Source organism: Impatiens glandulifera, chromosome 2 (genome assembly GCF_907164915.1).
Source record: "Impatiens glandulifera chromosome 2, dImpGla2.1, whole genome shotgun sequence".
Taxonomy (NCBI): domain Eukaryota; kingdom Viridiplantae; phylum Streptophyta; class Magnoliopsida; order Ericales; family Balsaminaceae; genus Impatiens; species Impatiens glandulifera.
In genome coordinates this window covers 17,662,203-17,678,907 of record NC_061863.1, presented here as the reverse complement: position 1 = coordinate 17,678,907, position 16,705 = coordinate 17,662,203, and the positions used below count along the sequence as shown (strand labels likewise).

Below are 16,705 nucleotides of genomic sequence, written 5' to 3'. Positions count from 1 at the left end.
AACGGAGTCAGCAAGAATTGGAATTGTGGCTTCATAAAGAAAACATCAAAGATACATATAAAGTCATTAGATTAAACTAGCTCATTCGCATCCCTAATATCAATATACTTTACCTAAATAATTAATTAATTTTTTAATTTATATACACAAATAAAATTATTTAAAATTATATATATTATTTAATATAATCTATTTAAGTGGGTGAGAAGGGGAATGGAGTTGGTTTTACCTGTGAGCTATCTTTTTTTTCTAAAATGTTTCCAAACGATTATCTATGAGCTGTCTTGTTTCCAAAAGAATTATGAAACAGTGGGTGATTCCATTATGAAACAGTGGGTAATTGATATGAACGGCTGAGATGCATCTTAACCCAATTTATGAAACAGTGGGTATTCTCATTATGAAACCGTGGGCGATTGATATTTGATTATTTGAAAATTTAAAAAACAAAAACAAACAAATGATCTGAAGTTTCATATGAACGGATGAGATGCATCTTTAACGTAGTTAAATTCACCTTTCTTACAAACCTAATTTCTCTCTCACTGTATACCGCCATGGATGAATCTATAGCTCGTTTGCCTGAATGCTTGATTCTTGAGTGTCTTGCTCGTCTACACCTCAAGGAGATACATGTTGCATCGAGAGTCTGTCATAAATGGCTTCGTCTTATTCGATCTCGTTATTTTTACACTCTTAGGAAACAACTGGGATATACGAATCAGGTGGCTTGCTTGCTCCAGAACTTTCCTCCGCCAAAAAACTATAATCTCAAATATGTAATCAACATGTTTGACCCGATTAATCGGGAGTGGAACCGACTTCCTGTCCCTAATTTCACAAATGGGCTTCCTTGGTCGACTTCAATTGCTAGCTCAGAAGGGAAACTCGTCGTGTTTACCGACTGCGATCCGAAGAGTCGTGACCCGGTGAAGTCGGTGTTCGTGTTGGATTTTGTGACTTGGCGGTGGAGGAAAGGAAATGGCATGCCTTTAATTAGGAGCCCAAAATTTTGCACCGTGACTTCCCAATGCCATCGAATATTCATTAGCGGTGACATCGGTCGTGAAGAGGATGCAGTTTGGGAGTATGATGTGGGGAAGGAGGAGTGGACCGAGTTCCATCGGGTGAGAAGCGGCCAGATCAGACAACTTCAGGTAATTGGAGAGGAATTATGGGTTATAATCGGATGCAGAGGCATAACAAATATCAGCATGTTCAAACATGGTGTAGATGTGTACCATCTTCAAACTAAGAAATGGAGACAAGTGAAGTTGGATTTGGAAGGACTTGATGACTTGTTTGATCCCCAAATTGACTTGAAATTGTATGAGTTGATGAAGAAGTTTTCCGAGAATAAGTTATGGGTCATGGAAAATTGCTCTCAACTCCAATTGGGTAAGCAAAGTTTACTAATGTCCCCCACAGCAACCCTCAACAGTGGTTGTTATGGTCAGGAGGAATTATTTGTTATGCAGGACCAAGATGGTAATTTTGAAAGAATGCAGCCCAATTCTGTGTTTTCTGGATATGTGGAATCAAGTTGTTGTGTGGAATTCTAATCATCATATTTATGGATGAAATAAAACTTTATTACACTGATAAGTGATGCAATAAAAGGCAATTGTCTCTTTATCTTAGTTGTTTATGCATTTAATTATGGAGATTACATTTTGAATGCTTAACCTTTAAATTAGATCAATCATTTCTGAAGCAACAAAATAGACATTAGTAGCAATATTCAATCAACTTCTTCATTCTGGGGTTCCCAAAACCAACAATATTCAATCAACTTCTTACACACTTTTCATTTCCTTCAGCTTTTCCTTGGTTGTCATCTCATTATTGTGCTTAGACCTCATCTTCTTGGCTTTGCTCCTCATTTTGTAAGCATAGGCATCTATTTTAATGTTAACCTCAATATTTCATTCATTGTTGTTGATCTCATCCTTCTCATACCATGAGAAATGGTCCAGATCGAAACATACCATGATTTCACAATCATCTTGTAATCGTTACTCTCTTGCCCTCGAACAACATCAATCAAAAAACTTGATTGGTTGTCAAAGCTTGTAAAAAATACCTTCACCATTTTTATGGGAATGATAGTGTTTTAGGAGTAATGACAATGGCATAATTTACCATTTATACTACTTCCAAGAGAGAGAAGTGACGTTGAGAAGTTCAAGATTTTGAATTTTCTTATTTTTCTCATCACACAACCCAAATAGTGAAAGGATATTGTTTTAGCTAAGGTGAAGGATGTATACCTAGGTTAAACGGAGATTGTTGAAATAATTAATTTGATTTTTGAATTGAATATATAATTATCTTAACTTTTCTTAATATAAAAAAATGTGGTAAAAGTTTGCGGAACTCTCAAGGAGGTTAGGATAATATTTGAAAAATGTCTCTTTTGTAATAATTTGCTATACAAATTTAAGAGAAGGATTCATAGTTGTGACAAGAGTTACTCACTCAATGATTTAAGAGAAGGATTCATAATTGTTCATATGAATCGGTCTGATTCATAGTAAACAATTGATCTTGTATTATATAAATAAATAGAAATTAAAATAAATAAATACTATATGTTAGGTTTTATTGAAAATAATTTTATTCTCGTTTTGGTCCTAATTTGTTAGTTTGAATTACAATTGCAAAGATGTTTTTCTTAAATTTTTTTGGTACGCGGTACTATTTATATAGTATAATTTGTAAGAGGTATAAATTATAATTAGGTATATAACAGACAACACAATTGGTACAACACGATAGGCACAAACAGAAAGGCACGGACAACACGATATTGTCCTGCACCGTAAGTCATCAAATCGACATCGGAATTACCATTAATCAAAAGAAGCGCCATTAGTACAAGCGGCACGACACGATCGGCACAAGCGACATAATAGGCACAGGAGGCACGGGACGATCGACACGGGCATCCCGGTATTGTATTGCGTCGTTCATTAAGTGTTGTTAGTCTAGGGTTTCTTGTACATTTGTAAGCGCCGTTAGATTTTGCCCTCGATTGCGGTTTACTTTTGATCATCTCTTAGGGTTTCTGCAATTAATTTGTTCTATTACTCTGTCTCTACCATTATGGGGAAGGGGAAGAACAAAAGTAATACATCAAAAGAAGTTAGGGATTTTGTGCTAGAAGGAATTAAGGAAGCAACAGTCAAAGAATTTGAAAGAATTTTTGAAGAAGTTATCAAAGAACAGCAGGATACCAACACAATTAAGTAATCTGCTCCAACTACTGCTGGGAAAATTCCTATTGAAAATAATGCAGGAAAACAAGGGGATAATGAAGGAACTTGGAAGATGCGCTATAATGAAAGAGCTAATCTGTTTGGGCTCAAGAATCAGATTTCAAAGCTCCTTATGAATGCCAAAAGGGGAGAAATTGTCATCAATAAGGAGAAAGCACAACATATTACAATTCAACTCAACACCCACTATCTTCAATACTAGAATTTGTTGAAAAAAGAAGAATATGAAGAAATTGTTCAATGGTCAGTTGCTACAATGAAGGAACTAATGAAGACTCCCAAATTTAAGTCATATACTATTAGGAGCAACTCGACATGGAAAACTAATGATGTTTGGAAGAACAAAAATGCAAAAAAGTCAGAAGATCATTCTTACAAAGGGAAAATCTACTTGGACAATACACAGACAAAAGTGGAGGTACTGAATTCTCCATTTGAATTTTAATTGCTTACTGAAGTAGAGGAAAACTGTATAAGGAAATGGAAAAATGTAGTTGTGGGAAACTATATAGGGAAAAACAGAGTATCCTTCCCAATTACTAAAGATGCACTGTTGAAGCAATGGGAAGGAAAAGGGCTGGAGAAGATTTCAGCAAATGTCCATGATTTATATTTCCTTAAATTCAAGAAGGGATCTAATCTAGAGGAAATTTTAGAAAATGGGCATACACATATAGGATCCAATTGTATGAAGTTAGAAAAATGGTCTGAAGACTTGAACCTATTGAGTAAGCCAAAAGAAACTGCATAGATATGGTTTAAGCTCTAGAATATACTTGCACATATGTACAATTCTGAAGCTCTTAATCATTTTGCAGGTTTATTGGGTAGACCATTATACATGGATCCAATTACTGAAGGAGGATAACACTTAACATTTGCTAGAATTGGCATTGAGGTTCATCCTAGAAGCACATTACCGAAAAGTATGACAGTAGTAGACATAAAAGGAAAACCTACTGTCATGGAAATTACTTATGAGTGGAGGCCAGACATATGCTATTTCTGCAATACTTTCCAACATGCAAGCCCAAAATGTGATTTGGCTAAGGAAGAAGATCAGAAAATTTATAATGGTCAGAAAGTAAAGATGCAGGAAAACGATACAAAGATCAGAGCAAAATGTGGTTAAAGAACAGAAAATAGAAGATAAAGAAAATTATGTACAAGAAGAAAGCAATACGAAGAAGGAGGTGGATCCTCAACCTAATCATGTTAAAGAGATAGTTGATGATTCTCAATCAAATCAAGTTGAAGTGGTTGCTGATGAAAACAGAGAGGAAGATACTCAGGTTAATCAAGAGGAAGAAGATAATACCAATGTTAATACAGAGGAATCTAAAGTTGTTGAGGATTCCAAAGATGAAGCTGAAGGAATTAAAGACAATGATCTCGAAATTCAAGTTGAGAACAACAATGTGAACAACTCAGAAATTCTGAAAAATAATTCTTTCTATCAAATAAGAACAAGTTCATATAAACAAATAAATCAAGATGAGAATATGCAGTATTCATCAACCTCTTCAGTTCATCCTCCGTTCATTGCAAAAGGAATGGGAAGGGGAAGAGAAAGACAATATGTTGAAACATCATGTTGGTATGGAAATAAAAATCCTGATTGGGATAATTAGGATTTGATACAGTTTGTAATCTTTGTTTGTAATCTTTATTTCTTGTATGTTTGATTGCTATTAATTAGGTTCTTTAAGGTCGTTTGATTGTCATCTTATAATCCTAGCTAAGACTTGTGTAGCTTTGATTCTTGACCCTCCCACTTTTGGGATTTTATTGAATGGTTTTAACCGTTTTCTTATATATTTATTATTTTGTGTTTGGTTGGTAGTATAAAAATGTAGTAAAAAGGGTAAATGACTATTTTATCCTTATATTTATATAAATTATTTTTTTAATATTTATTTTATAGGTAATTGTATTATTATTTATATTAAAGTTAATAAAACAAAAAATCTAAGAATGTATTTTTTAAAAAAAATACTATTATATGGTTTACATTATTTTATATATAATTTCTTATAATTCAACTTATATAATTATATAATTAAAACTTATTTATATATTAATTAATATTTAATATAGATTTTTAAAATTTTATGTATTATTAAAAATATTTGTATAATTGAAAAATATTTTTTTTTTTATAAAATAAAATAATAATAATAATAATAATAATAATAATAATTTTATAAAAAATAATATTTGTAATTAAATAATATAATTATAAATTAGTTTCAAAAATAATTTATATAGATATAAGTTGTATTAATAATAATAATATCACTAATTTATGTAATTAATTCTAAATATTATTTATTAATAATGTAATAAAATTTTATTTTATAAATTAATTAATTGTCTAGATGACTATTATTTTTTAATTAACATTATTAGTTTTTAAAAATAATTATTATATTTTATTAGATATAAAATTGTCACATTTAATTTTTTTTTAATATATTTTTTATTTACAAAGATAAAAATTTATAAACATTTAAAAATAAATAAGAATAAGTAATTGAGTATTTATTATTATTATTTAAATTATAAAATTAAACCTAGTTAAATATAAATAATATTATAATTTTTTTATTATTATATTTTAAAATATAATAAAAAAATTATAATTTTAATAATTATATAAAATTAGAGGGTTAAAGAAAAATTCAATTTTATAAATGCTTATACACTTTTGTAACATGTTGGAATAGGTACAAGATTATACCCATTCAATATATAAATTGAAGAGTGAGGGAATTTTGTGAGGGAATGACGTGTCATCACACATTGGTTGGAAAATGTAAAAGTGGGAGGAAAGAGAGAAAAGAGAGAAATTATTTGATTTTTCAGCGAATAAGATTATGCCACGTCATTCCCTCACCAAATTCTCTCACCAAATTCCCTCACATAATCATTTCTCATATAAATTATACTTAAAGTATATTAAAAAACTATCCAACCAAACAGTTCATTTAATTTATTGTATATACAATTATACAATATCTATTGTACAATAATTTTCACCTAATTTAAAAAATAGTTTAATAAAATATGCATTTAAAAATTCAACTAAAGAGATGGATGATTAACACATTATTTTTTTCAAAGTAAAATAAATGATTATCACTCACTCATAATGAAATTTTAAAATTTATATATATAATTAGGGTACTATATTCATACTTTAATTATATGATTAGGGACAATTATAAACTGTCCATTAATTTTTAGACGAAATTATCTTATTAGAGGCATTTTTTGGACGAAATTATCTTATTAGAGACAGTTTTCCTGGTTGATCGTGGATAGGGTCTCATCTCTACCCGAACATTATAAATACAATTAAATATATAATATCACCCATATATTTATTTATTCTTCATATTTTATAAGAATTTTAAGTCTATTTTTATAGAGTAATGATAGGGGCGAGAATATAGGGCTGCAAAAGTATGCGAATATATTGGATATTCGGTTTAATCCAAGAATATTCTTTTCCTCTTTTTATTAATTAATTTCTCTCACTTCCCTTATTAATTAATTCATTTATCTCTTCAATTTTTTATTAATTAATTTTTTCCTTTTTTATTAAAATTAATTTACTAATTAAACTATTCTAATTAATTTATTCTCTTATTAATTAATTAATCTCACTAATTAATTTATTCACTCGTTAATAAATCAAAAATTTCTTTTATTTCTTCCTTCTTACTTTCATCTCTCATTTCAAAAAAAAATGATTTAATAATTAAAAATAAAATTTCAAAACAAATATTATAACTCAAAATTTAAAAATAATCTCTCCTCCCTTTCACTAATTAATTTTTTTCAATTCTATTAAAATTAATTTATCTCTTACTAAATTCTATATAACAAATTAATTTATTCTCTTATTAATTAATTAATCTCTTTTATTTTCAAGTAATTAATTTATTCTCTCTATTAATAAATTAAATTTTTTATCTTATTTTTCTTCCCTCTTTCTTTCGGAAGAGGATCCTCTGCTACCATTTTAACATGCTCCCATGTTCCCCTCTCACAAAGGGATGGGCAATATGGTAAATAAATAAAAAACATTTTTTTATTTATTTACCATATTGCCCATCCCTTTGTGAGAGGGGAACATGGGAGCATGTTAAAATGGTAGCAGAGGATCTCAGAGGCTTTCTTTCACCTTCTCTTTTCAAAGATAAATAACTCAAAGAATAAAAATAAAATTTTAAAATAAATATCATAACTCAAAAATTAAAAATAATCTCTCATTAAATATCATAATAATATTTTGAACAAATAATAATGTGTTATAATAATAAAATTACTTATAAAAATAATTCAAAAATTAATAATAAAATTACTCATAATATAATAATATAATATAATATAATATAATAATAACAAAATAAAGAAGACAAATAAATAAATCTGATTATCCATTGTCTTTCAATTGACCACCAAAAAGCGTCCACACCTGCCATCATCAATTAAAAAATATTTAAATAAGTTAATTGTGAGACAGATTATTTGAAGCAAATATAGTATATTATGTAAAAATAACATTATCGTTAATAAAATTATAATTCTATAACTCCGAAAATAAAATAAATCAAACATTTTTCCTAGCCTCTATCACAAATCTTCTCGTAGTTTTTCTCACAATTGTTTCAACCACAAATTGTTTTCTCTTTGTGGGTAGACGTCCTCGAGCTCGTACCTTTAATGGAGAGTGTGTTGTTTTTGTACCGGATGTAGATACTTATTTTAACTTTTCAGTATTTTGAGGTATTAACGACAAATTGCAATTATTTTCAGTCATTGAATGCTCAAGATTAATAGCAATTAGTTTGTCTTTCACGTCTTTCAAAACTTCAATCAATAAAGAACAACATTCGTCAGATTTTTCTTCAAGTTGTAGAACCTCATTTATCAATGGAGTGAGAGTTTTGTGCCGATGTCTTTCCTCAACCGAACTATGATCATCATAACTGTTAGTGATGCTTTGATACCCACGTTTCGCATTTTTTGCCATCGATCAATAATATAATTTTGAGGAACCTTAATTACTCCATTCATTATCAACACAGATATAGCATGTCTACATAAAATACCTCGAAACTCAAACATTCGGCAAAGACAATTAACTTGGCAATCTAACATAGTATAACACACCACAAAACTAACTTTTCGTATCGGTTCTTTATTTGTTGCCAAAATAGTCTCTACTACTTCAAATATCATAGTTGTCCATTCTTCCTTCACTAATGAGGCATTGCAAAACATCAAACCTCTTAATTCATCTTAGAACAATTTAAATATTTTGTTAGTGTACGCGTTTTCAAATTGCCTCTCAATAGGATAACCAGTTATTACGGGGATTGCAGAATTAAAAGAAGCAAAATCCAAAACTTTTTCATTTTCAATCTTCCTCTTTAAAGCATGATCACACTGCTCAACAAATTGTTTCAATGATGTTTTAGAATGCACATACTCATCAAAAAAAGCATTCATACTTTCACTTCTTTGTGATGTAGACATACCTGCCCAAAATTTATCTTTGACAAATGCAGGCATCCATTTATTACGTATTTCATACAAAGACTTCAACCATACATTATTCTCTAAGTTATACTCTTCAATCATACTCTGCCAATTCTCATCACACTCATCAACAACCGTAAGTGAGTTATATACCATGTTCTTCATTTGTTTTTTTTATCATTTTATACTGTGCAAGACCACCTAATTTAGCTGGAATTTTTTTCATTATATGCCAAATACATAAACGGTGATGAGAATTTGGAAATACCTCTGCAATTGCAATTGTCATTGAACGACATTGGTTTGTGATTATGGCCTTTGCAGCACGTCCAAACATACACATCAACAAAGTTTTAAACAGCCAAATGAATGATAATGTATCTTCACTAGATATTAGTCAACATCTAAGTAAAATAGATTGACCATGATGATTCACTCTAACAAATGGAGCGAAAGGCATATCATAACTATTAGTCAAATAGGTTGTATCAAAAGTAATTGCATCAGAAAAATAATCATATGCAGCTCTCGATCTTGCATCAACCCAAAAAATATTTCTAATTCGAGATTCACCATCTAAATCAAGCGCGTAGAAAAAATTTGAGTTTTTACTTTGCATTCAACAAAAATAAGAACTCAAAGCCTCAACATCTCCATTCCCTAATCTCAACCTTCTAACATTTGAAATATAATTTCTACAAGTTCTTTCATCGTATGACAAATTATCATAGCCTCAACTACAAGTGATTGAAAACTTTTACTTAAAGTTATTCCAGCTTCATCATTTAGTTCCAATCTTCTCTTTGTAGCTACATCCAATACTTTATTAGATCTAAAATATCGTGATTTTCCTAAGCTCAATATATGGTTATGTTCAAGGTGTACACCACTTATTACAAAATTTGTATCACCTTGAATAACTACATTAATCTTAGCTTTACAATTTTTCTTAATCGAAGGTCTTGAATTTAGTAAATTTTTTGACCTAGATACTTTGGTACGACTTTTAGCGCCTCCAATGAAAAAATATTTTTGTTTTCCATCGTCTCCATTTCTACCACTTAATTTGAAAATACCAAAACCAATATTCTCCGAAAAAGATTTATAAAAATTACGTACTTCATCTTCGGATGAAAACGACATTCCAATTTCAGGAGTATTTACCTCTTTTAAACTTGTCGACCCTTTTAAACTTGGCGATGAGTTTTGATTTGCATCGTTGTTATTTTGAATCATCGTATCATTTTTTTCTTTTTCCATAATAACTTCTCTACCTAAATTTATTAAAAAATATATGCAATTATTAAAAATATGCAATTATTAAAAAAAAGTAACCATAATATTTGATCAAAATAAAAAAGATTACCTCGCTACTATGTTGATAAAAAAAGATTATCAACTGCTATGTTGGTGATAATTTGAGTTTGTTAAAGGATTAAAAAGAGGATGAGAAATAAAAAAGTAGAAATATTAGATAAATATTTATATGCCATAAAAAATAAAAAATAAAATATTATTAAGTCAAAATAAAAAAAAAATAGGAAGAAATATTTAATAAATAAAGTGATGAAAAAGTCATAAAATAAAAATAATAAAAAAAATAAAAGAGATAATTAATAAAGAAAATAAAAGAGATAATTAATCGGTTAGAAAAATGAAAAAAAAAAAAATTAATAAATACATCCCAATATTTTTTTTTCAAAAAATATTATTACAATATTTAATGTGAGATATTATTTTTAATTCTTCTGAGTTATAATATTAAACAAAAATAAAAAAATAAAAAATAAATAAGAAAAAGAATATAATTATTATTTATACATTTATAATTTAAAAAATATTTTTAATATTTATTAATAAAACAACTTAATATCTATACTCTCTCTTAAAATTTGTGAGTGAGAAAATAGATTAATTAATCCGAAAAAGTAGTAAATTAATTAATAAGCGAGATAAATTAATTAATAAAGGAGATAAATTAGGAGAGAAGAGAGAAAATAATTAATGAAAGAGAGGAGAGATAAATGAATTAATTAATGAGGAGAGTGAGAGAAATAAGTTAAGAAGGGAAATGAGGGAATATTATGTGATTAAACTGAATATCCAATATTCCATTTCGCTATCCCAGATTTACGTCCCCTATCATTACTAATGATATACATATCAGTAATGGCATTACCTTTAGAGAACCGTTACTGATATTAGTAACGACTATAGCGTCGTTACTCATACTAATATTCACTAGCATTTAGCCCGTGCATTTGCACGAGTAATAATATTAAAAACAGTGAAAAAAATTACGGATAACATTTTTAATTTTATTTTTAACCGTTTTAAGTTTATGGGTGGGTGAACCCATAATCCGACTCAAATATCCTTTTACTCAACATCATTATATATTAGTTAATTAAAAAGTTGAACTTATATTAATATTAAAACGTCCCGCGTTTATCAAATTTGGTGTTGAATTTAAAAGATAAAGTCTTTGTAGTCTAGTTGGTTAAAGAGTTGTACTTATTTTGTTAGGTTGCAAGTTCGAAACATACCTCTAGCATTTTTAATTTTATTTTTAACCGTTTTAAATTTAAAAGCGGGTCAACCCACAATCTGACCCCAAGTATCCAAATTAACCACAGCTCTCGACCCGGCAATCCGGACACTTTAAAAATTAAGCATCATTATATATATGGATTAGTTAGTTAAAAAGTTGAACTTATATTAATATTAAAACGTCCCGCGTTTATCAAATTTGGTGTTGAATTTAAAATATAAAGTCTTTGTAGCCTAGTTGGTTAAAGAGTTGTACTTGTTTTGTTAGGTTGCAAGTTCAAAACATACCTCTAGTATTTTTAATTTTATTTTTAACCGTTTTAAATTTAAAAGGGGGTCAACCCACAATCCGACCCAAGTATCCAAATTAACCACAGCTCTCGACCCGGCAATCCGGACACTTTAAAAATTAAGCATCATTATATATATATATATATTAGTTAGTTAAAAAGTTGAACTTATATTAATATTAAAACGTCCCGCGTTTATCAAATTTGGTGTTGAATTTAAAATATAAAGTCTTTGTAGCCTAGTTGGTTAAAGAGTTGTACTTGTTTTGTTAGGTTGCAAGTTCGAAACATACCTATAGCATTTTTAATTTTATTTTTAACCGTTTTAAATTTAAAAACGGGTCAACCCACAATCCGATCCAAGTATCCAAATTAACCACAGCTCTCGACCCGGCAATCCGGACACTTTAAAAATTAAGCATCATTATATATATGGATTAGTTAGTTAAAAAGTTGAACTTATATTAATATTAAAACGTCCCGCGTTTATCAAATTTGGTGTTGAATTTAAAATATAAAGTCTTTGTAGCCTAGTTGGTTAAAGAGTTGTACTTGTTTTGTTAGGTTGCAAGTTCAAAACATACCTCTAGTATTTTTAATTTTATTTTTAAACGTTTTAAATTTAAAAGGGGGTCAACCCACAATCCGACCCAAGTATCCAAATTAACCACAGCTCTCGACCAGGCAATCCGAACACTTTAAAAATTAAGCATCATTATATATATATATATATTAGTTAGTTAAAAAGTTGAACTTATATTAATATTAAAACGTCCCGCGTTTATCAAATTTGGTGTTGAATTTAAAATATAAAGTCTTTGTAGCCTAGTTGGTTAAAGAGTTGTACTTGTTTTGTTAGGTTGCAAGTTCGAAACATACCTCTAGCATTTTTAATTTTATTTTTAACCGTTTTAAATTTAAAAGCGGGTCAACCCACAATCTGACCCCAAGTATCCAAATTAACCACAGCTCTCGACCTGGCAATCCGGACACTTTAAAAATTATGCATCATTATATATATGGATTAGTTAGTTAAAAAGTTGAACTTATATTAATATTAAAACGTCCCGCGTTTATCAAATTTGGTGTTGAATTTAAATTATAAAGTCTTTGTAGCCTAGTTGGTTAAAGAGTTGTACTTGTTTTGTTAGGTTGCAAGTTCAAAACATACCTCTAGTATTTTTAATTTTATTTTTAACCGTTTTTTTAAATTTAAAAGGGGGTCAACCCACAATCCGACCCAAGTATCCAAATTAACCACAGCTCTCGACCCGGCAATCCGGACACTTTAAAAATTAAGCATCATTATATATATATATAGATTAGTTAGTTAAAAAGTTGAACTTATATTAATATTAAAACGTCTCGCGTTTATCATATTTGGTGTTGAATTTAAAATATAAAGTCTTTGTAGCCTAGTTGGTTAAATAGTTGTACTTGTTTTGTTAGGTTGCAAGTTCGAAACATACCTATAGCATTTTTAATTTTATTTTTAACCGTTTTAAATTTAAAAGCGGGTCAACCCACAATCCGACACAAGTATCCAAATTAACCACAGCTCTCGACCCGGAAAACCGGATACTTTAAAAATTAAGCATCATTATATATATATAGATTAGTTAGTTAAAAAGTTGAACTTATATTAATATTAAAACGTCCCGCGTTTATCAAATTTGGTGTTGAATTTAAAATATAAAGTCTTTGTAGTCTAGTTGGTTAAAGAGTTGTACTTATTTTGTTAGGTTGTAAGTTCGAAACATACCTCTAGCATTTTTAATTTTATTTTTAACCGTTTTAAATTTAAAAGCGGGTCAACCCACAATCTGACCCCAAGTATCCAAATTAACCACAGCTCTCGACCCGGTAATCCGGACACTTTAAAAATTAAGCATCATTATATATATGGATTAGTTAGTTAAAAAGTTGAACTTATATTAATATTAAAACGTCCCGCGTTTATCAAATTTGGTGTTGAATTTAAAATATTAAGTCTTTGTAGCCTAGTTGGTTAAATAGTTGTACTTGTTTTGTTAGGTTGCAAGTTCAAAACATACCTCTAGTATTTTTAATTTTATTTTTAACCGTTTTAAATTTAAAAGGGGGTCAACCCACAATCCGACCCAAGTATCCAAATTAACCACAGCTCTCGACCCGGCAATCCGGACACTTTAAAAATTAAGCATCATTATATATATATATATAGATTAGTTAGTTAAAAAGTTGAACTTATATTAATATTAAAACGTCCCGCGTTTATCAAATTTGGTGTTGAATTTAAAATATAAAGTCTTTGTAGCCTAGTTGGTTAAAGAGTTGTACTTGTTTTGTTAGGTTGCAAGTTCGAAACATACCTATAGCATTTTTAATTTTATTTTTAACCGTTTTAAATTTAAAAGCGGGTCAACCCACAATCCGACCCAAGTATCCAAATTAACCACAGCTCTCGACCCGGCAATCCGGACACTTTAAAAATTAAGCATCATTATATATATATATATATAGATTAGTTAGTTAAAAAGTTGAACTTATATTAATATTAAAACGTTCCGCGTTTATCAAATTTGGTGTTGAATTTAAAATATAAAGTCTTTGTAGCCTAGTTGGTTAAAGAGTTGTACTTGTTTTGTTAGGTTGCAAGTTCGAAACATACCTATAGCATTTTTAATTTTATTTTTAACCGTTTTAAATTTAAAAGCGGGTCAACCCACAATCCGACCCAAGTATCCAAATTAACCACAGCTCTCGACCCGGCAATCCGGACACTTTAAAAATTAAGCATCATTATATATATATATATATAGATTAGTTAGTTAAAAAGTTGAACTTATATTAATATTAAAACGTCCCGCGTTTATCAAATTTGGTGTTGAATTTAAAATATAAAGTCTTTGTAGCCTAGTTGGTTAAAGAGTTGTACTTGTTTTGTTAGGTTGCAAGTTCGAAACATACCTATAGCATTTTTAATTTTATTTTTAACCGTTTTAAATTTAAAAGCGGGTCAACCCACAATCCGACCCAAGTATCCAAATTAACCACAGCTCTCGACCCGGCAATCCGGACACTTTAAAAATTAAGCATCATTATATATATATAGATTAGTTAGTTAAAAAGTTGAACTTATATTAATATTAAAACGTCTCGTGTTTATCATATTTGGTGTTGAATTTAAAATATTAAGTCTTTGTAGCCTAGTTGGTTAAAGAGTTGTACTTGTTTTGTTAGGTTGCAAGTTCGAAACATACTTCTAGCATTTTTAATTTTATTTTTAACCGTTTTAAATTTAAAAGCGGGTCAACCCACAATCTGACCCCAAGTATCCAAATTAACCACAGCTCTCGACCCGGCAATCCGGACACTTTAAAAATTAAGCATCATTATATATATGGATTAGTTAGTTAAAAAGTTGAACTTATATTAATATTAAAACGTCCCGCGTTTATCAAATTTGGTGTTGAATTTAAAATATAAAGTCTTTGTAGCCTAGTTGGTTAAAGAGTTGTACTTGTTTTGTTAGGTTGCAAGTTCAAAACATACCTCTAGTATTTTTTATTTTATTTTTAACTGTTTTAAATTTAAAAGGGGGTCAACCCACAATCCGACCCAAGTATCCAAATTAACCACAGCTCTCGACCCGGCAATCCGGACACTTTAAAAATTAAGCATCATTATATATATATAGATTAGTTAGTTAAAAAGTTGAACTTATATTAATATTAAAACGTCCCGCGTTTATCAAATTTGGTGTTGAATTTAAAATATAAAGTCTTTGTAGCCTAGTTGGTTAAGGAGTTGTACTTGTTTTGTTAGGTTGCAAGTTCGAAACATACCTATAACATTTTTAATTTTATTTTTAACCGTTTTAAATTTAAAAGCGGGTCAACCCACAATCCGACCCAAGTATCCAAATTAACCACAGCTCTCGACCCGGCAATCCGGACACTTTAAAAATTAAGCATCATTATATATATATAGATTACAACATGTACAATATAAAAAAAATTCAGGAAATTTTTAAATTCTTTTGGAAATGTATAATACAATTTGACATTATAAATCATATATATATATATATTACCTTCTTATCATGTAAAACTATATTTTATTGATCAGTATATGCAAAAATAGAAGAAGTTATCATGTAAAACTATCTTTTATTCATTAGTATAAGCAAAAATAGAAGAAGTTATCATGTAAAAGTATAAATTATTAATAATTATATACAAAAACATTAAAAGTTATCATGTAAAATTATCTTTTATTCATCAATATAAGTATAAATAAAAGAAATTATCATGTAAAACTATCTTTTATTCATAAGTATATATGCAAAAATAGAAGTTATCATGTAAAATATCAATTATTAATAATTATAGGTAAAATTGAAGAAGTATCATATAAAACTATTTTTTATTCATCAGTATAGGTGTAAATAGAAGAAATTATCATGTAAAAATATCAATTATTAAGATTTATAGGCAAAAATAGAAAAAATTATCATGTAAAACTATCATTTATTCATCAATAAAGGTATAAATATAATAAATTATCATATAAAAGTATCAATTTTTAAGAATTATAGGCAAAAATAGAAGAAGATATCATGTAAAAGTATCAATTGTTAAGAATTATAGGCAAAAATAGAAAAAGATATCATGTAAAACTATCTTTTATTCTTCAGTATATATGTAAGTAGAATAAGTTATTATGTAAAAGTATCAATTGTTAAGAATTATAGGCACAAATAGAAGAAGTTATCATGTAAAATATCAATTGTTAAGAATTATAGGCAAAAATAGAAGAAGTTATCATGTAAATATAAATTATCTTCTAATAACGTTATAAATAGAAGTGTAGCAAGCTTCACTAGGTAACGTTTGTTTCACTTCTGTAAGCATTATGAATTAGGGTTTATATGAAGACATAAATTCTTTTACATGAACGTATAAATACTTTTACATGAATGTGTTAATGGTTTTACATGAAAATTACAAGCATATATTTATGTTTCAAGCATTTGAAGACGTAATTATTTTATAT

General features: G+C 28.6%; 1 protein-coding gene across 1 annotated transcript; it reads left to right on the top strand.

Moving 5' to 3' along the window:
* Window positions 1-557: 557 nt before the first annotated feature.
* LOC124924433 (F-box/kelch-repeat protein At2g44130-like) lies at window positions 558-1,562 on the top strand. The gene has a single exon (XM_047464475.1). It carries the CDS (start codon window positions 558-560, stop codon window positions 1,560-1,562), a length of 1,005 nt encoding a protein of 334 aa, XP_047320431.1.
* The last annotated feature ends 15,143 nt before the right edge of the window (window positions 1,563-16,705 follow it).